The sequence below is a fragment of the Saimiri boliviensis genome, chromosome 5, assembly GCF_048565385.1.
Source record: "Saimiri boliviensis isolate mSaiBol1 chromosome 5, mSaiBol1.pri, whole genome shotgun sequence".
Lineage (NCBI taxonomy): Eukaryota > Metazoa > Chordata > Mammalia > Primates > Cebidae > Saimiri > Saimiri boliviensis.
Genome location: NC_133453.1, coordinates 70,782,047 through 70,806,300, shown reverse-complemented (window position 1 = coordinate 70,806,300; position 24,254 = coordinate 70,782,047). Strand labels below are relative to the sequence as shown.

The 24,254-nt window shown below is 38.9% G+C and overlaps 1 protein-coding gene and 1 non-coding gene across 8 annotated transcripts in view; both read right to left on the bottom strand.

Annotated features, from left to right (window-relative positions):
• The window catches only part of ABCB11 (ATP binding cassette subfamily B member 11), a 141,932-nt gene that overhangs the window by 74,500 nt on the left and 43,178 nt on the right, over positions 1–24,254 (bottom strand). For all 7 annotated transcript variants that reach the window (XM_074399528.1, XM_074399529.1, XM_074399531.1 and 4 more), the window contains 5 exons: positions 19,498–19,585; positions 17,917–18,050; positions 16,275–16,446; positions 13,369–13,493; positions 8,079–8,253 (listed from right to left, as the gene is read on the bottom strand). In XM_074399528.1, coding sequence (XP_074255629.1) covers positions 8,079–8,253; positions 13,369–13,493; positions 16,275–16,446; positions 17,917–18,050; positions 19,498–19,585 — 694 coding nt within the window. The remainder of the gene's footprint in view (positions 1–8,078; positions 8,254–13,368; positions 13,494–16,274; positions 16,447–17,916; positions 18,051–19,497; positions 19,586–24,254) is intronic.
• On the bottom strand, positions 12,159–12,310 carry LOC120364501 (small nucleolar RNA ACA64). Its single transcript, XR_005579749.1, has one exon. It is a non-coding gene; the product is annotated as a small nucleolar RNA ACA64 (small nucleolar RNA).

Sequence of the window (24,254 nt, the reverse complement as noted above, 5' to 3'; positions counted from 1 at the left end):
CCTTCCCTGACCGCAGCCACACCTGGTTATCCTGCTAATGACTGTCAAGGTTCTCTGTCTTCTATAGCACGTCACTATTTGTCTGTATGCATTTACATGATTACTTATTTACTGCTTGTCTTTTCCACTAAACTTTTTTTTTCCAGAGCGAAAAAAAAAAAAAAAAAAAAAAAGGCCCATTTCTGTTGCTCACTGTTGAATCCCCTGCATTTTTTAAGTGTCTGGCACGTAGTAGAAGCTGAATAATTACTTCTTGAAAGAATAACTAGAAGGACAATGAAAATTAAAGTAGCCAAGGCATTAGCTACTTTAGCACAAGTGAACAATAAAGTAGCTTTGTATTACCTGTTCAGTTAAGGATGTTATTGACCTGGCATTTTAGTAACTCATTATGTTTCATAAATACATTCACTAGTACATACCTTGAACTATCATAAAGCTAAGTTATATGAGCTGTGAATTTTTAGCCGAGAGATCAGTGACTTTCCATTTTCATGGTATATTTACTTTTGGACTTAGTCAGAAAATCATCATTTCGTAGCTATAAAGTCTTAAGTTAATTTGAAATTATTAAATTGCTGGTCTCATTAATTCAAATGTTTAGCATCTCTTTTTTTTTTTTTTTTATTTTATTGCATTTTATTGCATTTTAGGTTTCGGGGTACATGTGATGAACATGCAAGATTGTTGCATAGGTACACACATGGCAGTGTGCTTTGCTGCCTTCCGTCCCCTCACCTGTATCTGTCATTTCTCCCCATGCTATCTCTTCCCACTTCCCCACCCCCGCCCCTCCCCCATTTCCCCCCAACGGACCCCAGTGTGTAGTGCTCCCCTCCCTGTGTCCTTGTGTTCTCATTGTTCAGCACCCGCCTATAAGTGAGAATATACGGTGTTTGATTTTCTGCTCTTGTGTCAGTTTGCTGAGAATGATGGTTTCCAGGTTCATCCATGTCCCTACAAAGGACGTGAACTCATCCTTTTTGATGGCTGCGTAATATTCCATGGTGTATATGTACCACATTTTCCCTATCCAGTCTATCATCGTTGGGCAGTTGGGTTGGTTCCAGGTCTTTGCTATTGTAAACAGTGCTGCAATGAACATTCGTGTGCACGTGTCCTTGTAGTAGAATGATTTATAATCCTTTGGATATATACCCAGTAGTGGGATTGCTGGGTCAAATGGGATTTCTATGTTTAGGTCCTTGAGGAATCGCCACACTGTCTTCCACAATGGTTGGACTAATTTACATTCCCACCAACAGTGTAAAAGTGTTCCTATTTCTCCACATCCTCTCCAGCATCTGTTGTTTCCCGATTTGTTAATGATCGCCATTCTAACTGGTGTGAGATGGTATCTCAATGTGGTTTTGATTTGCATTTCTCTGATGACCAGTGATGATGAGCATTTTTTCATATGTTTGTTGGCCTCCTGTATGTCTTCTTTTGTAAAGTACCTGTTCATGTCCTTTGCCCATTTTTGAATGGGCTTGTTTGTTTTTTTCTTGTAGATCTGCTTTAGTTCTTTGTAAATTCTGGATATCAGCCCCTTGTCAGATGGGTAGGCTGCAAAAATTTTTTCCCATTCTGTTGGTTGCCGATTCACTCTACTGACTGTTTCTTTTGCCGTGCAGAAGCTGTGGAGTTTGATTAGGTCCCATTTGTCTATTTTGGCTTTTGTTGCCATTGCTTTTGGCGTTTTGGTCATGAAGTCCTTGCCTACACCTATGTCCTGAATGGTTTTGCCTAGATTTTCCTCTAAGGTTTTTATGGTGTTAGGTCTGATGTTTAAGTCTTTAATCCATCTGGAGTTAATTTTGGTGTAAGGTGTCAGGAAGGGGTCCTGTTTCTGCTTTCTGCACATGGCTAGCCAGTTTTCCCAACACCATTTATTAAACAGGGAGTCCTTTCCCCATTGCTTGTTTTTGTCAGGTTTGTCGAAGATAAGATGGTTGTGGGTATGTTGTTTTTCCTGTGAGGCCTCTGTTCTGTTCCATTGGTCTATATCTCTGTTTCGGTACCAGTACCATGCTGTTTTGATTACTGTAGCCTTGTAGTATAGTTTGAAGTCCGGTAGTGTGATGCCTCCTGCTTTGTTCTTTTTGCTTAGAGTTGACTTGGCTATGCGGGCTCTCTTTTGGTTCCATATGAAGTTTAAGGTGTTTTTTTCCAGTTCTGTGAAGAAGGTCATTGGTAGCTTGATGGGAATAGCGTTGAATCTGTAAATTACTTTGGGCAGTATGGCCATTTTCACGATGTTGATTCTTCCTAACCATGAACATGGAATGTTTCTCCATCTGTTTGTATCCTCTCTTATTTCATTGAGCAATGGCTTGTAGTTCTCCTTGAAGAGGTCCTTTACGTTCCTTGTTAGTTGTATTCCTAGGTACTTTATTCTCTTTGTAGCAATTGTGAATGGCAGTTCGTTCTTGATTTGGCTCTCTTGAAGTCTATTACTGGTGTACAGGAATGCTTGTGATTTTTGCACGTTGATTTTGTATCCTGAGACTTTGCTGAAGTTGTTTATCAGTTTCAGGAGATTTTGGGCTGAGATGATGGGGTCTTCCAGATATACAATCATGTCATCTGCAAATAGAGACAATTTGATTTCCTCCTTTCCAATTTGAATACCCTTTATTTCTTTTTCTTGCCTGATTGCTCTGGCTAGAACTTCCAGTACTATATTGAATAGGGGTGGTGAGAGAGGGCATCCTTGTCTAGTGCCAGATTTCAAAGGGAATGCTTCCAGTTTTTGCCCATTCAGTATGATATTGGCTGTTGGTTTGTCATAAATAGCTTTTACTGTTTTGAGATACGTTCCATCAATACCTAGTTTATTGAGGGTTTTTAGCATAAAGGGTTGTTGAATTTTGTCAAAAGCCTTCTCTGCGTCAATTGAGATAATCATGTGGTTTTTGTCTTTGGTTCTGTTTATGTGGTGAATTACCTTTATGGACTTGCGTATGTTGAACCAGCCTTGCATCCCCGGGATGAATCCTTCTTGATCATGGTGGATGAGCTTTTTGATATGCTGTTGCAATCGGTTTGCCAGTATTTTATTGAAGATTTTTGCATCTATGTTCATCATGGATATTGGCCTGAAATTTTCTTTTCTTGTTGAGTCTCTGCCGGGTTTTGGTATCAGGATGATGTTTGTCTCGTAAAATGATTTGGGAAGGATTCCCTCTTTTTGGATTGTCTGGAATAGTTTCAGAAGGAATGGTATCAGCTCCTCTTTGTATGTCTGGTAGAATTCCGCTGTGAACCCATCTGGACCTGGGCTTTTTTTGGGTGGTAGGCTCTTTATTGCTGCCTCGACTTCAGACCATGTTATTGGTCTATTCAGGGTTTCGGCTTCTTCCAGGTTTAGGCTTGGGAGGGTGCAGGTGTCCAGGAATTTATCCATTTCTTCCAGGTTTACTAGTTTATGTGCATAGAGTTGTTTGTAATAATCTCTGATGATGGTTTGGATTTCTGTGGAATCTGTGGTGATATCCCCTTTATCGTTTTTTATTGCATCAATTTGGTTATTCTCTCTTTTCTTTTTTATTAATCTGGCTAGTGGTCTGTCTATTTTGTTAATCTTTTCAAAAAACCAGCTCCTGGATTTATTGATTTTTTGAAGAGTTTTTTGTGTCTCTATTTCCTTCAGTTCTGCTCTGATCTTAGATATTTCCTGTCTTCTGCTAGGTTTTGAGTTTTTTTGATCTTGCTCCTCTAGCTCTTTCAATTTTGATGATAGGGTGTCAATTTTCGACCTCTCCTTTCTTCTCATGTGGGCACTCATTGCTATATATTTTCCTCTAGAGACTGCTTTAAATGTGTCCCAGAGATTCTGGTATGTTGTGTCTTCGTTCTCATTGGTTTCTAAGAACATCTTTATTTCTGCCTTCATTTCATTGTTTATCCAGTCAACATTCAAGAGCAAGTTGTTCAGTTTCCATGAAGCTGTGTGATTCTGAGTTAGTTTCTGCATTCTGAGTTCTAACTCGATTGCACTGTGGTCTGAGAGACTGTTTGTTATGATTTCTGTTCTTTTGCATTTGCTGAGGAGTGATTTACTGCCAATTATGTGGTCAATTTTAGAGTAGGTGTGATGTGGTGCTGAGAAGAATGTATATTCTGTGGATTTGGGGTGGAGAGTTCTGTAAATGTCTATTAGGTTTGCTTGTTCCAGGTCTGAGTTCAGGTCCTGGATATCCTTGTTGATTTTCTGTCTGGATGATCTGTCTAATATTGACAGTGGGGTGTTAAAGTCTCCCACTATTATTGTGTGGGAGTCTAAGTCTCTTTGTAGGTCATTGAGAACTTGCCTTATGTATCTGGGTGCTCCTGTATTGGGTGCGTATATATTTAGGATCGTTAGCTCTTCTTGTTGCAGTGATCCTTTTACCATTATGTAATGTCCTTCTTTGTCTCTTTTGATCTTTGTTGCTTTAAAGTCTATTTTATCAGAGATGAGAGTTGCAACTCCTGCCTTTTTTTGCTCTCCATTTGCTTGGTAGATCTTCCTCCATCCCTTTATTTTGAGCCTTTGTGTATCCTTGCATGTAAGATGGGTTTCCTGGATACAGCACACTGATGGGTTTTGGCTTTTTATCCAGTTTGCCAGTCTGTGCCTTTTGATTGGGGCATTTAGTCCATTGACATTTAGGGATAGTATTGTTATGTGTGATTTTGATACTGTCATTTTGATGCTACCTGGATGTTTTGTTGGTTAGTTGATGCAGATTCTTGATTGTGTCGATGCTCTTTTACCATTTGGTGTGTTTTTGGAGTGCCTGGTACTGGTTGTTCCTTTGTAAGTGTAGAGCCTCTTTCAGGAGTTCTTGTAGAGCAGGTTTGGTGGTGATGAAATCTCTGAGCGCTTGCTTGTTCACAAAGGATTTTATTTTTCCTTCGCTTATAAAGCTTAGTTTGGCTGGATAGGAGAGTCTGGGTTGAAAGTTCTTTTCTTTAAGGATGTTGAATATTGGCCCCCAATCTCTTCTGGCTTGTAGGGTTTCTGCTGAGAGATCTGCTGTGAGTCTAATGGGCTTCCCTTTGTGGGTAACCCGACCTTTCTCTCTGGCTGCCCTTAGCATTTTCTCTTTCATTTCAACCTTGGTGAATCTGACGATTATGTGCCTTGGGGTTGCTCTTCTTGCGGAATATCTTTGTGGTGTTCTCTGTATTTCCTGGATTTGAATATTGGTCTGCCTTGCTAGGTTGGGGAAGTTTTCCCGGATAATATCCTGAAGAGTATTTTCCAGCTTGGATTCATTCTCTTCATCACATTCAGGTACACCTATCAGACGTAGATTAGGTCTTTTCACATAGTCCCACATTTCTTGAAGATTTTGTTCATTCCTTTTTGTGCTTTTTTCTCTGTTCTTGCCTTCTCTTTTTATTTCATTGAGTTGATCTTCGACCTCTGATATCCTTTCTTCCGCTTGGTCAATTCGGCTGTTGAAGCTTGTGCATGCTTCACGAAGTTCTCGCGTTGCGTTTTTCAGCTCCATCAATTCACTTATACTTCTCTCTATGCTGTCCATTCTCGTCAGCAGTTCATCCAATCGTTTTTCAAGGTTCCTATTTTCTTTGCGTGCGGTTAGAACATGTTCTTTTAGCTCGCTGTAGTTTCTAACTACCCACCTTCTGAAGTCTGATTTTGTCATTTCATCACTCTCCTTCTCCATCCAGTCTGGTTCCCTTGCTGGTGAGGAGTTGTGATCCCTTTTAGGAGGAGAGGTGTTCTGGTTTCGGGAGTTTTCATCCTTTTTACGCTGGTTTCTTCCCATTTTTGTGGGTTTATCCACCTATTGTCTGTCTCTGTCCCAGGGAGTTGGAGCTTTATGAGTTTCCGTTGCACTACTGCCTTTTTTTGATTTTTCTTTCAGGTCTGACCCACCCAGCTAGCAGCACGCCTAGCCACTGCCTGCCCGCAGGGGCTTTGCTGAGCTGCTGTGGGCTCCGCCCAGCTGCCCTGAGCTCTTCCCTGTAGTCCTTTTTATATGGGAGTAGTTAGAACTGTCTCGGCAACGGTGGCCCCGCCTCTGTTATGGCGGACTCTCTCTGTTGTGGGAGGTTGCCTCGGCAACGGCAGCCTGCCTCAGTAGCGGTGGAGAGTCTCAGTAATGGCGGAAGCCCCTCCCCCACCGAGCCGGGCCGTCCAGGTTCAGCTGTGCTTGGTTTGAAGGGCTCAACCCAGAGGGTTTCCAATTACTGTTTTTGTTTTGGTTGTTGTTGGGGGTGGAGGGGTGGGACCAACCAAGCCTGATCACCTGGCTCCCTGACTCCGAGTCTTTTCTTTTAAGTTGAACGACCCCGAGTTCCAGTCGCTTGTTGAAAAGGCGCCGGGATCTCCTGTACTGCAACTCACGGAGTCGGCTCGGACTGCGGCGCCAGCTCCTGGTTGATTTTCTGCCTAGGAATCTCCTGGCCTGACTCGCTATTTCAGATGAATGGCCCACTCTGCCGTCTCAGGGCTCTGCTCGCCAGCTAAGAGGGCTCCCAGACCAGTGGTTTTTGTACGGAGAACCGCAGCAACAGGGCGTGGTCACAGCAGCCGCGCGAGCGGAATCAGCCCCACAGGGGCCAAAACAGCCACACCGGCTGGGACTGCGACACTGGCGACCCCTCTGCCTGGGTATCTCCTGGTCTGTGGGCAATAACAGTTCGTCTGTAAATGCGGCGTTCACTCACCCTCTGCACTTTCACTGGGAGCTGAAGTCCTGAGCTGTTCTTAGGCGGCCATCTTCCCAGCATTCCCTAGCATCTCTTTACTATAAAATGTGTAAGTATTACTTGTTTCTCTATAAAAATTTCTAAAAGATAACATTGGAAAAATCCTTCTAGACTTTGCCTTAGGCAAAGATTTCATGACCAAGAACCCAAAGCAAATGCAATAAAAACAAAGATTAATAGTTGAGACTTAATTAAACTAAAGAGCTTTTTCACAGCATAGGGAACAACGAGTAAACAGACAAGCCACAGGGTCAGAGAAAATCTTCATAATCAATACATCTGACAAAGGACTAATATCCAGAATCTATAGTGAACTCAAACAAGTTAGCAAGAAAAAACAAACCGTCCCATGAAAAAGTGGGCTAAGGACATGAATAGACAATTCTCAGGAGAAGATATAACTAACCAACAAACATGAAAAAAATGCTCAACATCACTAATTATCAGGGAAATGCAAATCAAAATCACAATGCGATATTGCCTTACTCCTGCAAGAATGGCTATAATAAAAAAAAAAAATCAAAGCATAGTAGATGTTGGTATGGAGGTGGTGAAAAGGGAACACTTCTACATGCTGGTGGAAATGTAAACTAGTATGACAACTATGGAAAACACTGTGGAGATTCCTTAAAGAATTGAACATAGAACTATCATTTGATCCAGCAATCCCACTACTGGGTATCTACCCAGAGGAAAAGAAGTCATTACAAGAAAAAGATACTTGCACATGCATGTTTATTGCAGCACAATTTGCAATTGCAAAAATGTGGAACTAGGCTAAAAACCCATCAATCAACAAGTAGATAAAGAAACTGTGGTATATGTGTATTTATATGATGGAATACTACTCAGCCATAAAAAGGAATGCATTAATAGCATTTGTAGCAACCTGGATGGGACTGGAGACCGTTATTCTAAGTGAAGTAACTCAGGAATGGAAAGCCAAACATCATGTGTTCTCACTCATAAGTGGGAGCTAAGCTATGAGGATGCAAAGGCATAAGAATGATACAATGGACTTTGGGAACTCAGGGGGAAAGGGTAGGAAGAGAGTGAAGAATAAAAGACTACAAATTAGGTTCAGTGTATACTGTTTGGGCAATAGGTACACCAAAATCTCACAAATCACCACTAAAGGACTTCCTCATGTAACCAAATACCACCTGTTCCCCCTGAAACCTAAGGGAATATATATTTTTAAAAGGTATTACTTGCTTCTGTAGATGAACTCTATCAAATCATTGGTGCTTTTTGCCTGAAGACACCAAAGTAGTAAACGAAATATGGAATCCATGGACTGTCCTGAGATACCAGAAGAAAATGTTACGTCTCAGTCAATAAGATCAAGGTACCTGAACGAGGGTTCCTGGTGTATATTCTCCTTCATCCAGGACAAGTGTGGAGCCGTACCAGAAGGCCAGTGCATAACACAAAAAGATGAGACACCACACAAATCCAGTAAAGAATCCCATCACCATCCCTTTTCTAATTCCCCAACGCTGGGCAAACACAAGATTTTTCTCATACCTGTGAAGAGAAAACGTTTGAGTCAATTTCAGCAGAAACAAGTGAAGTTATAATGTTTAAAAAGGGCCATGACACAGTGGTTTTACAAAATGATCATAAAATCACCCCAAACACAGAGCAGTTTTAAGGAGAAAAATCTTCAATAACCTTTGCGTAGTTTTTAAAAGTTTGTTTTAACCTGGCAATGAAATGTGCTGAAAGGATGATACTTAAGCTGCCTGACTGCTGCTTGGACTGCATAGTGAGGTAAGCTTGACGCTGAAAGAAAAGAATTTTCAACACAAATGTATGAACAAGACAGGTCTAGTATTACTTGTGTTTGAAGTGTTTCTGAGAGACATATGATATGTTCCTATCAGAAAATAATGCAACTGGCTTTAAATAAGCAGATCAGACCATTTTGTTTCCAGATCCCCAGGCTTGGAACTAGTGTTTGCACCAACTCATCTATAACTCACCCATCTACCCTGTAGCTGAGATGCTGTGTTGTGACATACTGGTCAGGTTCACAGCCATGAGACATGGATAACTGAAACTACGTGGAAGTCTCACGCAAGGACTGGGTTTCAGTAATTCTATGGTCTCGCCATTAGCAATGGGCATTGTCTCACATATAGCTCAGGCATTCTGAAGCCACCTTCCTACATCTCAATAATTCATGGAGAACTTTTAACCTTTCACAGGATACAAACTGAAGGTCTATCCTATGTTTATTACCATTTCTAAAACACTACACTGCCTCTTTTATTGACAATAAAAGATAATGTCTTTCATGGTGGAAGAAATATGCTACTGAAATTTTTTACAAGAAATAAAGAACCTCACTCCACAAACCAAAAGAAGTGGGAAAAGGAGGGAAAGAGGATGATAAGAGGCTGTAAACCTATTCCCTTTTTTCCTTGGTGGATTTGGTAGCAAGTGAGAATGACACCATCTTACCAAATCTACAGCATATAAAGTAAGATTTGCTATTCAGTTGGTAGTTGTTTTATAAAAATCAATGCATGGCACATAGTAAGTACTCAGTAAATACCAGATAATTCAAAGAATAAACAAAATTACATTTTTGACAACTGTATTATTTTGGCCATTTGGGTTTTTCTTTTTACTAAGCATTAATCTCTAGAATAATGATCTATAACTTATCAATGCTATTTTTTTTTTTTTGAGACAGGATCTCACTCTGTCATCCAGGCTGGAGTGCAGTAGCATGAACACAGCTCACTGCAGCCTCAACCCATAGCCTCAGGTGATCCTCCCACCTTAGCCTCCTGAGTAGCTGGGGCTACAGGTGCACACCACCATGTCCAGCTAACTTTTGTATTTTTTTGTAGAGATGAAGTTCCGCCATGTTGCCCAGGCTGGTGGTCTCAAACTCCTTACCTCAAGCAATCCACCTGCCTTGGCCTTCCAAAGTGCTGGGATTACAGGCATGAGCCACCATGCCCAGCCTGTCTGATTCCATATAAATATTATAAGACTTTATAAAGAACATGTAACACAGTAACTGAATGTGTTTAATTAAAAAGGTGTTCAACAAAAATGTGTGAAATAGCAGTTTGAATTATGATGGCATTTCTTTATTTTTTTAATTGACAAAAGTCACATATATTTTTGGTATACAGGTGTTCCCAAACTATGGCCCGCGGGCCGCATGCGGCCCCCTGAGGCCATTTATCTGGCCCCCTGCCACACTTCAGGAAGGGGCACCTCTTTCATTGGTGGTCAGTGAGAGGAGCACAGTATGTGGCGGCCCTCCAACAGCCTGAGGAATAGTGAACTGGCCCCCTGTGTAAAAAGTTTGGGGATGCCTGATATATAACATGATGGTTTGAAATATGTATAAATTGTGGAATAGCTAAATCAAGATAATTAACATATGCATTACCTTGTGTGTATATGTGTGTGTGTATATATGTATGGTGAGAACACTTAAAAGTCTACTCTTAGCAATTTTCAAGTACACAATACATTGTTACTAAACATAGTCACCATGATAGCAACACATTTCTTGAATTTATAAACCGCCTCTTAAGTGTGAATAAGGAAGGGTTTCTTTCAGATCACCATGAACCAAATTAAAATAATTACAATTAGATAATTAATAAGTCATTATTTTTTAAATATCTTGAACTTATTACCCCTGACTAACTGAAATTTTGAAACCTTTGGCTAGTGTCTCCACAGTTCTCACCCGGCCCTTTCCCTTCAAAGCTCCTGATCACCACTGCTCTGCTCTCTCCTTCTGTGAGTTCAACTTTGTCAGTGAGATCATGTGGTATTTTTCTGTGCCTGGCTTATTTCACTTAACACAATGTCCTCCAGGTTCGTCATGTTGCTGCAAATAACAGTATTTTCTTCTTTTTAAAGGCGGAGTAGCATGCTATTGAATGTGGCCTGTAAATATACTTCTTCATCCATTTGTCTGTTGATGGGCACTTAGGTTGATTCCATATCTTGGCTAATGTGAATAATATTGCAGTGAACATGAGAGTACAGATATCTCTTGACATATTGATTTCATTTCCTTTGGATATGTACCCACTAGTGGGGAGGCGGGATCACATGGTAGTTCTATTTTCCATTTTTTGAGGAATCTCCATACTCTTTGGCTGTACTGATTTACTTTCCCACCAAGGGGATTCATGTAACAGGGTTTCCTTTTCCCTAAATCCTTGCCAACAATTGGTATCTTTCTTCTTTTTATAACGGCCATTCTTACAGGTATAAGATGATATCTAATTGAGGTGTTGACTTGTGTTTACTTGATGATTAGTGATGTGTGACATCTTTTCAAATACTTGTTAACAATTTGTATGTCTTCTTTTCAGAAATGTCTATTCAGGTCTTTTGGCCATTTTTAATCAGGTCGTTTTCTTGTCACTGAGTTGTTTCTGTTTCTTATACGTATTGGATGTGAACCCCTTATCAGATGTACGGTTTACAAATATTTTCTCTCATTCTATAAATTGCCTCTTCACTCTGTTGATTGTTTCCTTTTCGAAGCTTTTTAGTTTGATTTACTCCCATCTGTCTATTTTTGCTTTTGTTATTTGCCCTTTTAGGGTTGTGTCAAAAAAAAATCATTGCCTAGACCAATGTCATAGAGCTTCTTCCCTATGCTTTCTTCTAGTAATTTTGCAGTTTTATATCCTAAATTTAAGATTTCAATCCATTTCGAGTTGATATTTGTGTATAGTATGGGATAAAGATCAAATTTCATTCATCTGCATGTGGATATCCAGTTTCCCCAACATCATTGACTGCAGACTGCCCTTTCCTCAATGGTGTTTCTGGCCTCTTTACTGAAAATTGATTGATCATAAATTTATGAACTTCTTTCTGGGCTCTACATTCTTTTTCACTGGTCTATGTGTCTGTTTCCACACCAGTACCATGCCATTTTAATTATTATAGCTTTGTAGTAGATTTTGAGATCATGTAATATGATGTCTCCAGCTTTGTTCTTCTTGTTCAGGATTGCTTTGCTATTTAAGATCTTTTGTGGTTGCATAAGAAGTGACAAGAATGGGTATTTTTGTCTTGTTCCTGATCTTAGGAGCAAAAGCTTTGAAATTCCCACCCTTGAGTATGATTTAGCTGTGGGCTTGAAATTCAAAAGCTTTGAAATTTCAAAAGCTTTGAAATTCCCACCCTTGAGTATGATTTAGCTGTGGGCTTGTCATATGTGACCTTTATTGTATTGTGATATAATCTTTTTTTCTTTTCTTTTTTTTAGACAAACAGCTTTGTTTGAAAGATGGGGACAACTGAATCCCCAACATTGGTCTCAGGCCTGGGAGGACCAGTGTCCTGTGGAGAGAAGACAGGTTAGCGGTGAGGGCCAGGGGCCAACCATGAGGGGCCAGACCACGTGAGCAGTGGCATCTGGGTGGAGGCCGCGAGCCTGTCGGGGCCTGGGTTTCACCACTGCATGTGGGGCAGCGCGTGGTGAGCTGAGGTCCCCAACATCTTTAAAAACATACTTGGCTCTGGGTGCCAAGTCTTACCCGCGGCCACGGCCAAAGCCAAGGGTGGGGACGGATTTTCAACCCACCCTGGGTGGCCCAGGCATATAAGGCAGGACCTACCTGGGTGGAGAGGAGGTACAGTCTTTCTATACCTAATTTGTTGAGAGTTTTTATCAGGAAAGGATGTTGAATTTTGTCAAATGCTTTTTAAGCATCTCTTAAGATAACCATATGTTTTTTGTCTTTCATTCTGTTAATGTGATGTATCACATTTATTGACATGCCTATGTTGAACCATCCTTACATCCTAGGGATAAATCCCACATGATCATGGTAAATGATTCTTTTAATGTGCCATTGAATTTGATTTACTAGTATTTTTGTTGACAATTTTCACATCCATGTTTATCATGGATATTGGCCTTTAATTTTCTTGTAGGATCCTTTTCTGGCTTTGGTATCAAGGTAATATTGGCCTTGTAAAATGAGTATGAAGTATTCCCTCCTCTTTAATTTTTTGAAAGAATTTGAGGAGAACTGGTACTAGTTATTCTTTAAAATTTAGCAGTGAAGCCATCAGATCCTGGGCTTTTCTTTCATGGAACACTTTTTATTACTGATTCAATATCCTCATTCCTCACTGGTATGTTCAGATTTATTTCTGTTTATTTCTCCATGACTCAACCTTGGTAGGTTGTATTTTTCTAGGAATTTATCCATTTCTTGCAGGTCATCCAATTTGTTGGTGTTTGTTTTTAGTAGTGTCTTATGATCCTTTGTATTTCTGTAGTATTTAGTTGTAATGTCTTATGTAGGCTTTTCTTTAATGGCAGCAAATAGCACTATAGACTGGTATGAGATATAATATGTGTAGATACATACATCAGAGTTTGAAAGAAATATCTACTGTAAGTTGGCTTTCTAGAAATTGCCAACTGCAACATCTTTAAAAACATACTGCTAAAGGCTTGGGACTTCTTACGGCACTTTGACCAATCTAAATTACTCTGCTTAGCTCCCTCTTGAACAAGTACTTCCTCCAGAGGCCATAGACCAAGATAGGTCTTCCACTTGGTACAAACTGAGAGATTCAGGGTACTACATTGATTGATCAAGATAAAGAATCAGATTCCAATTAACCAACCTTTCAACCTCTCTTTTCTCCCCACCAAAGGCAGCCACTGTTCGCATTGATGAAATGACTTCATCAGCCACCATCCCTGCTTTGGCATAGGCCTTCAACTCGTAGTCTGTAAACTTGGACACACTCTAAAAATCAAAAAGAAGAAAAGAAAATGTGAAGTCCAAGAAAATAGGTAAGTCAGCCTGTGATTCGGATTCATTTAACATGTGGCATAGTTTAATACAAGAGTAGATTCTCACTGTAACATCGACAGGAGGAAGATATCTGGTCCAAATTTGGATTATGATAAACTTCATCCAGGGTGTTTGGTTGTTGATATATTGAAAAGACCCTACTAAAAGTCAGACTCAAGAACCTCCTCACAGAATAAGTTCCAAACAGGGCATTCTGTGAGACTAAAATGCTTCAGTCATTATACTAAAAAGTGTCAAGATAGACCATGTCATAGTTCATTGCTATTAGTCAATGGCCATTGCATAATTTATAGACAAATATCAGAGACCCATGCAGATATCATGATTGGGTATAATACATGGCATATAGCATATAGAGTATAGGCAGGATATTGAGAGATGATTCCAGAAAAGAAAGTTCCATGTAAATATTACCCCATTTTCACTCAGTTGGAAATACTCAACTATGTAGTTTTGATTTTTACAAAAGGTAATGAAAAGACATCTGTATTAATAGTAGACACATTAGACTTGGATTGAGTCCTAGTGAAAATGAACCCCCAAAGAAACCCCTGGCAAAGATTAATAAACAAGAAGAAGAAAAAACCCATATTGTGGAAGATCAACTAACTCAGAAATATTAAAAAATATATATAATACCCAGATTAAGGGAGTTTATCTTCCAGTAGTTTTTCCAAATTTTTAGAAGCACAACTCTTAAAAAACAAAATCTTAGATGAAATTCTAAGACATAAGTATTCATAGTCATTTTAAAAAATAATATATTTATTTCATCAGTCCATATTTTATAAAATATGTGTATTGAAAATTTAACAGTAAGGAAAATGAGACTTGGTTTTTTTTTGTGGGAGGCGGGGGTGGGGAACAGGTTCTTATTTTATTGCCCAGGCTATAGTGCAGTGGCACGATCCTAGCTCACTGCAACCTCAAACTTCTAGACTCAAGCGTTTCACTGGCCTCAGCCTCCTGAGTATCTGGCACTACAGGCACATGCCACCTGGTCTGGCTATTTAAATTTTTTTTTTTTTTTTTTTTTAGAGATGGATTCTTACTGTGTTGTCAAGACCAAGGCTGTTTTTGTTAACATTAAAATTTATTTAGCCTAGTGAAGTTGCTTGTATAGTTTATTGTATAGTTGCTTGTAGAAGTTTGTTGTACAGGAACAAACATACACAGACTTGAAAGCAAGACAAGACTTGTGCAGACCTACAACATTCCAAATCAGTGACACATTTATGAGAAGCTGGAAATGCATACCAAGATAACTAGAGAAATTAAGCATTAGTTCTGTTTAAAACCAAGTGAACTAAGCTATGTTTTTAATCTCTAACATGTTGAAATATGACCTATGATCCATGTGAGTGTGGATATTACTTTATTACAGGTTTGAAGAAAGAGATTAAGTGTATTAGAAAAAAAAAATGAACAAAATGTTTGCAAAACCCCTGAAGCTCTTCTGTGGAAGTTGAGGGTTCCCTGGACCATAGCTGGAAAGCGGTTAGTAGGAAAGACTGTCATAAAGCTTGAATGATATAGCAGATTTTAAAACATACATCTCTCTTTAATGATTGATTCTGTGCCAGACACTACTTAAGTACATAACGTGGATTATTCCCTAAATCATCATAATGCTTTTGGGAGGCATTATCCCTATTTTAAAGATAAGGAAACTGAGGTTTTCATGGGTTAAATGTATTTTTCCTGAGTCACATAACCTGCTAGTGGTAGAGCCAAGTGGTGACCATGTGAAATGGAGGAGCTCTTTGCTATTGTCATTTTATGCCATTTTCTCTATTATTTGGGAAGTGTTTGAGTAATGCAGTCAGTGGACTGTGAGAATATTTTGCTATTGAGCAATAGGAAATTGGTACGTATTGGTCAATGATGTGTGAGTGTGTATACAGTTTTTCAGTTAAATTCTACTCTTATTTATAGCAAATTTTTAGTATGCCTGATCCCATAACATGCTAGCTAATGTGGCTTCTCTAATAATAATAGTAATTTCTCAGTCCTTGGGAATGTTTTTAACTGATATGACCCCAAATTCCTATTCCTACATGTCTTGGCCTCAACACCTGGGAAACTGAGACAGTAACAGGGATAACTCTTGGAATGGGTCAGATAACCTCCTTCTGAATGATAAGATGAAATGAAGAACACAGTTGTGATTGTAGAAATTTTTTTTTATGTGCTTGTTAATGCTCTGGGTCTGTCTGTTGTGTCATGGAGGGATGTGTCTGAGCTTGGGAGGACACAGGGAACAATAGGCACATTGGAGAGTGGGTGGGGTTTGGAGTAGAGCCCCTCAGCCTTGAATACTGCTCTGCCAGATGTGTGGTCCCAGACAAGCCCCCTTATCTCTCTGAACCTCAGTTTCTTATGTTTAAAATGATGTTAGTGCTCATTTATAAGAGTGCCATAAAGATTAGAGATATGAATGAATATGAAGCTCCTAATAGTGCCTAGAAAAATAGTGACTGCTCAATAAATGTAACTGTTGTTAATAAAACAATATTTACCTTATTAAAACATCATTAATTTCTTTTCTGTGAAATGTCATTTGACACTGGGGAGTAATCCAACAAACTACGTGAAAATAGTGATAATTTTATTGCTAACTATACTCAGGAAAAGGGACTCGAGTTTCACAAGTTTTGGTTATTTATGAGGGCAAATGTCTTCCCAAGGAGAGATGCAAAAAGACATTCTTACCAGACCAATGGTGGCTGCTCCAATCCCAATGAGAGGGCTGACAGAAATAATGACCAAGGTCAATTTCCAACCCCTGAAAAATCCCAACAGGAACCCACAGATGGTTGAGGTCATGCGCTGAATGAAAAGGGCCATTTGGTCAGCTATGGCATCATTGATTTTATTAATATCACTAGAAACCAGAAAGATTTTGGTCACTAAAACTGAATTTGATCATTCAAATGTCTTGCTGAAAGTCTCAGTCTTTTTCTTTTAAACATTCCCGTCTCTCTATCCCCATCACCCATGGGTAGCATTAACAGTCTCTGAAATCTTGGAAAATTTGCCGCACTGTGGGATGTTATCAAGCCTCTTTCTTTGTAGCCAATCAACTTTATCCTCAATCTAGGTTTTCCAGCTGGTATTCAGTGTTGATAAAGGCTTTTGGAAACCATCTTATTTGACTTTTTCTTTTACATAGCTAATATTCTTGCTCTATCTTGAATAGCCTTTCTTTCTTCAAGACTGCTGAATCCTTTCAGCCTTGAGGTTCTAGTCACATACATAGATTGATTGTTCATCAGTCTTGTATAATTCCCCAAGAAGAAGTAGCACCTTTCTCCCTATATATCCATAACACTGTAATTAATCCTTGTGCATGAGTATGTGTGTGTAATTATTGCATTCTGTTTAGAGGCAGTATAGAGTAGTGATGAAGAGCACAGATTCTGGAGCCAGACTAGGAATTTGAATGCAAACTCTTGTTGGCAAAGTTACTTAACCTTTTTATGACTCAATTTTCTTGTCTGTAAAATGAGAATAATAATAGAACTTATCCCAGTGGGTAGTAATGAAGATTGAAGTAGTGAATATATGTAAAGTCTATGGAACGGTGCCTACCATGTAATAAACAATTAATATGTGTTAGTTCTGTTATTTATATGTTTGCACTTCTTATTTCCCCTACTAGGCTGTAAGTTTCTTAAGAGCAGAAGTACAAGGTAATTGCAATATTGATTGAATAGAATTATATTAAATTCATATTCCTGAGAATATTCTCTTAATCTTTTGTCCAGATGGAGTACACAGAGCTTGGAACTTAATAGCAAGAAAGACCCTAACACATCACCCAGATATTAGGCCACTGTGTTCCAGAAATGTTAAATAACTGTTCAAGGTCACAGTTAGGAGCAGAGTAAGTGCTGGAAGCTAGGGGTCCCAACTTTCAGTACACTTTATGTACACTGTAGAGTGACTGTCTTTCAGGGGACCTCAAAATTCAGTTCAATAGCGTTCAACCAATTCTAATTCCTCTCATTTAGAATTCCTGGTTGGCTGTTAATGACCTAAACTAGGTATAAACTGGATTTAAATCCAGTTACACCTGGACGGCTAAACCTTTTTAGCTGTCTTATGTAATACTTCATTTCTAATATTTTAATTAAGGTCTACAAACCAAATTGCAGTACCTTGACTTTCAATTTGTAATGTCTATATTTGTCAGTGTATTACCTATAAAAAAGCTGTGCCACCTATGAAAGCCCAAGTTAAGAGATGAAACATAGGAAAACTGAAAATATTTTTAAATTGTTATTTAATTCAGAAGGAAGAGTTTTAGTGTCCAAAACTCACACACTAAAATACTGTTTTACCAGCCACTTACTCAGAGAATCTTGTATTCAGTTCTCCCACTGAATTGCAGTCAAACCATCCTATTTCCATTCTCATTATTCTCCTAAAGTAAAATTTTCTCATTTTCTGTATCTGACGAGCTGCAGCAATGACCCAAAAGCATATCTGGAAATGGACAAAGGAATGTATAGCATTGTCATGTTGGAAATATTGTTAATTTCTTCTTTTTTCAGAAGAAAGTACTTTCAATACAACAGTTGAGAAAAGAAATGCCTTTTCTTGGGAACTGAGGTGTGAGAGCTCTGTCATCTGCTGCTAAAAGTGAAGGTAAACAGAACTTTAGGCAGGGTAGCCTGAGATTTGGGTTTGAATCCAACTCTGACACTTAAACAGTCTCATGTCCTCTGGACTTCACCCTACAGAGCTTCACTGTCCTCATGTGTAAAAGAAGGCTCACAGTACCAAAAATAAGGCATTATTGTTCTTAAATAACTATTTTTCATGCCATTTCAAAGTGAATTTCCTCCCTGAGAGACTCGCCTAGAAGCATTCATGCATAATTTTCAGGAAATAATTTTCAAGAAATGTAAGACAAAAATTATGACATCAGCATAAATCTAATCTACTGATAGATTTTTCCCTAAGTAAAAAAGAAAAAAAAAACCCTGTCATTAAAATTCCCAGTGCCTAAATGGGAAAGATGGATTCATTTCTTTTTTTTTTTTCTTTTTTTTTTTTTTTTGAGACGGAGTTTCACTCTTGTTACCCAGGCTGGAGTGCAATGGCGCGATCTCGGCTCACCGCAACCTCCGCCTCCTGGGTTCAGGCAATTCTCCTGCCTCAGCCTCCCGAGTAGCTGGGATTACAGGCACGTGCCACCATGCCCAGCTAATTTTTTGTATTTTTAGTAGAGACGGGGTTTCACTATGTTGACCGGGATGGTCTCGATCTCTCGACCTTGTGATCCACCCGCCTCGGCCTCCCAAAGTGCTGGGATTACAGGCTTGAGCCACCGCGCCCGGCCGGATTCATTTCTCTTTAGAACAGCACTGCCTAAAATTCTTGAATGAATAGGAAGGAATTCATTGTTTTTCTACAAAAGGAGGCAAAAGATAAAATATTTTTCTTTCTTAATAAGGGTTGAGTACTTCCAAGCCCTTCCATCACTTAAATCTAAAATATGCTCTAGATTCAGCTTTTCAGAATTTGGATTGGAATGCAGTTTGTTGAGACTTTTGCAATGAAAGGAAAAGAAAGTAAATTTTACTTTCCTCTATCTATCCCTGCCCCCCGTTTCTTCAAGCTACTCGACTGCCCTCTGCAAACTGGCCCCTGCAAATGTCCATTTCTGGATACAGAAGAGATGAGGAGGTAGGGAAAGGCAGGAGGGGAGCGGACATCACAACCACGAGTCTATCCTTCATCTCTCTGGACAACCACTTGCATCGTCCTAAGTTGTCCACCTGAGAGAAGCATCCCTCCCCATTCTCTCATTTCAGACTGTAGTTCTTAGGGCTTCTGATTAGCTTAAAGGGTGGCAACACATTGCATCTCACTGTAATGTCTTTGAGATCGGATATTGATCTATAAATTATACAGAGGAGCTACTAACTTGAATATATCCTGTGATAAGTACTGCAACAGCAATTCCAGCATAGTAACTGGCAAATTTGATCATTTCACTTTCAATGTTCAGCAACCTTCAAAAGAGGGAAAAGAATGTTTAGATTTGCAAGTAGGATAGAGCTACCAGAGATTACATTTGTGGATATAGAGGGATTCAAAATATATATATTGTGTATTTCTATTAAACATGAGAAAGACATTTTATCTATACAAAATTATAATAAATCCAACCAAATTTCTAAATTGACCTAATGGTACCAATCACAGAAAATATGCAGGTCTCCTTCAGTTTTATAGGCAGAGGTGCTACGACCATGATATAATTAATCGACAATTGTTGGAAGCCAGGGTACCCTAAATGGCAGCTCTGGGCTTGGTCCACTTTGGTCTCTTTCATGCATACTCCTCATGCAGTGATACAGCAATCACAGGTAAGAAAGATTTTGATTTGATCCAGCAATCCCATTACTGGGTATATATCCAAAGGATTATAAATCATCCTACTATAAGGACACATGAACATAAATGTTCATTACAGCACAGTTTACAATAGCAAAGACCTGGAACCAATCCAAATGCCCATTGACGATAGACTGAACAGGGAAAATATGGCACATATACACCATGAAATATTATGCAGCCACCAAAAATGATGAGTTTGTGTCCTTTGTAGAGACATAGATGAACCTGGAAACCATCATTCTCAGCAAACTGACACAAGAGCAGAAAATCAAACACCACATGTTTTCACTCATAGGCGGGTGTTGAACAATAAGAACACATGGACACAGGGAGGGGAGCATCACACGCTGGGGCCTGTTGGGGGAAAATAGGGGAGGGACAGTGGGGGGTGGGGAGTTGGGGAGAGATAGCATGGGGAGAAGTGCCAGATATAGGTGAAGGGGAGGAAGGCAGCGAATCACCCTGCCACATGTGTACCTAAGCAACAATCTTGCAGGTTCTTCACATGTACCCCAAAACCTAAAATGCAATAAAAAAAAGAAAGATTTTCAAAAGCCAGACAGGCTGTCTGAGAAGACACTGATAGAACGATGTGTGCTGTTAATCCTACTGTTACCTCCTCCAGGAATGTAAGCCAGCTTTACAACTTCTCTTTCTGAGTGACACTGAAAACTGTGCCCATTATCTTCCCATGGGAGAGAAAAGTGCTTTATTAGCCCTGTCTTTTTGCTGACTACAGCCTAAGTTTCATTCACCCGGACAATTTCTAAGGTTGAAGCCAAAGACACTTGTGAAAAATAGCAAAGAAAAATACTTGGGCATTTTCCCCAGAAGCACTACCATGCTGCTGCACAGGGCTTGGGATTGGCAGTGCCAGGGAGGGGAGGAAAAAAATTCTGAAATTGCTTTTAGGAATGAAGGCATTCTGTAATAAGAAAATTAACATATTCGTTGATGGCAGTTCTGATCCTCAGGGACAAGTTAAATGGCATAGAGTCTACTTTAGAAAATAAAAAGGCAGCCTCGTTAGCATGGGTTCTTCATCCTACATCCTTTCTGCTCTCTGTCAGGCCTTCTTCTTGTGGCTTGAGCTTGAATTATTTTCTCTCTCTATTGAATTCAGGTCAAGCATTATAATATAATTCATTTAATACAGAATAAACTACTTTTACACAACATGTTTTATTGCCATCTTGCACTATTAGTCAATATCTTTATTGAATATATTTATATTGAGTACCTTTATTCTTGCCCTGCTAGTAGATTGCAAGCTACCCAAGGTCAAGAGCTGGGCTTACACTGCCTAGTCACTCTGCCTGAAATCAATAACTGTTTCTTGATTTTGCTTTGACTTTCAAAATACTAATTAGGAAGGGAAATAACTGATGTGGCCAACCCTTCTGACAGCCTGAAAACCAGCTAAGGTGTCGTGCTCACCACATTCCCAGTCTTTCATGATGACTAAGAGGAACGCTGAGATAAATAAGAACTAGAAAAATCATAAAGTTATCTATGAGAATCCACAATCAGAGGCTCTTATAAAAGCTAAATATGTCTAAATAGAGAGTATACTGTATTATCACAAGTAAAATCTTTCTTATGTATACATGAGTTGATTCTCTTCATTTTCAGTTTGTTTTGGAGTGTCCAAAACTAAAAAACTATAAGCATTTGTCCAAACATTTAACTAACATAGTAGTTAACGGAGGCTGGGAAGAGCAGTGGAGAGAGAGGGATAGGAAGAGGTTGGTCAACAGGTACAAAGTTACTGTTCAGGAATAAGTTCTGGTACTACATTGCATAGTAAGTGACTACAGTTAGCAATAATACATTGACTATTTCAAAAGAGCTAGAAGATAGGATTTTGAATGTTCTCACTAAAATGACGTGATAAATGTCTTAGGTGATGGAAATGCTAATTACTCGATTTGATCATTACATATTGCATACATGCACCAAAACATCAGACAATATCCCATAAATATTTACACTTGTGTGACAATTGAAATGATAAATAAGTAAATAACTTTACCTAAATTTTCTGTGGCATCTTTATTCTACAAGCACTTTAAGCAGAAGTGATGAAGTAACTGTCATTCAAAATGCCAGTTTACAAACATGTGGATTAAGGGTGTTGGGCCCTGGCTTAGCTCTGGGATTTTCTAGAACAAAGTTCAGGGGAGTTCTATCACTGCTGGTTGGTGCAGATAAAGATATGTGTAGTTTATCACTCTTTTCACCCCTGAGGTGCCTCTGAATGAGTGGTTAACTCATTTTTATTTTATTCTGGGAAGAAGAGGTAATTAAGGCTTTAGAGAGTACTTTACAGTATTTCTGGAAGAACAGAACAAATCTATCCAAAAAACTGACAGGAAGAGAGAGCAGGCTTGGCTTTGCTCCCTTGACTACACACCAAGCTCTTTATTGTCTGAATGGTGGAGACCTTTGTCATCATAAAACCCCAGGAAAGATTCTATAACATGTGCAGGTGATTTGAACCACAGAATGGCATCTTTTTTTTTTAACAGCAAAAACTGACATGAACCTACTTGAATGAATGAAGATTCCTCATTTGTTTAGTAGCAAAGACTCATTTGTTGAATAGCAAAGAAGGGAGAGAGATGACAATTAGAGGAAAAAGGTAAGAGACGCTTTACAAATTATTTTGATATGAGGACTGATTTTTTTTTTACCTTCTTTTGGAAACTTTCTACCTTTTTTCTTCTTTTTACCTTGTTTTGTCATTCAATTTACACATCAAGCTTACAGATTTACTAAGCAAATATTTTGTAAAACTATAGGACAATATAACATCCAGGATATTGACACTGACATAATCAAGAACAGAACATTCTCATCATCTCAAGACTCCCTCATATTGTCCTTTTACAACTCCACATGCTTCTATCCAATCCCCATGTCTTCCTTAGCCCTGTCTACAGCCTATCTGTTTTCCTTTGCTATAATTTTGTCATATCGAGAAAGTAATATAAATGGAATCATACAGTGTAGAACCTTTTGGGGTTGGTTTTTTTCCACTTAGCATAATTATTTCAAGTTTCATCATCAACAGTTTATTCTTTCTGTTAAGAAGGATTCCATATAATATAGATTCTTGTGTCAGTTTAACCAAACACCGCATGTTCTCACTCATAAGTGGGTGTTGAGCAATGAGAACACATGCACACAGTGAAGGGAACATCACACACTGAGGCCTGGGGGTGGGGGTGGGACTAGGGGAGGAAGAGCATTACGAGAAATACCTAATGTAGATGACGGGGCGATGAATGCAGCAAACCACCATCATGGCATGTGTATACCTATGTAACAAACCTGCATGATCTGCACATGTACCCCAGAACTTAAAGTATAATAAATAAATTTAAACATATATATAGATAGATGTATCACAATTTGTTTAACCATTCTTCCTTTGTAGGATAACTAGGCTATTTCCAATTTTTATCTATTACATATTAAGCAGCTATAAACATTTGTGTGTAGGTTTTTATGTGAGCCTAAGTTTTCATTTCTCTGGAATAAATCCCCAAGAGTAGAAATGCTGGGTCATATGGTAGTCGGGTGTTTATATTTTTTTAAATTACCAAACTGTTTTCCAGAATAGCTATGACATGATTTGAGTGACATGAGTAATTTTATGAGTGATCCACTTCTTCCACATTCTCATCAGCATTTATGGTTATCACTGTTTTTAATGTTAGCCATTTTGATAAGTCTATAGTAATATCTCATTTTGATTTAATTTGCATTTCTTTTTTTTTTTTAAGATGGGGTTTCACCATGATGGCCAGGCTGGTCTTGAACTCCTGACCTCAGGTGATCCACCCACCTCGGTGTCCCCAAAGTGCTAGGATTACAGGCGTGAGCCACTGTAATTTGCATTTCTCTAACTATTGATGTTAACATATTCCATGTGCTCATTTGCCATCTTACATCCTTACTCATGTCTTTCTCTCATCTTTGAATTGAAATTTGCTATTGTTATATTAACACTGAGTTTTGAGAATTCTTTATATGTTCTAGATCCTCATCCTTATTGGGTTATGTAAATTGCAAATACGTTCTCCCAGTCAGTAGCTTGTCTCTTCATTCTCTTAATGGGATCTTTTATAAAGCTTTTAATTTTAATGAAGTCCAATTTGTCCAACTTTCCCTTTATGAATTGTGATTTTGGTGTCATACATGCTCTGTCTAGCTCTAGAACATGAAAATGGTGTCTTCCATATTTTTATACTACTTTAGTTTTATTTTTTACATTTA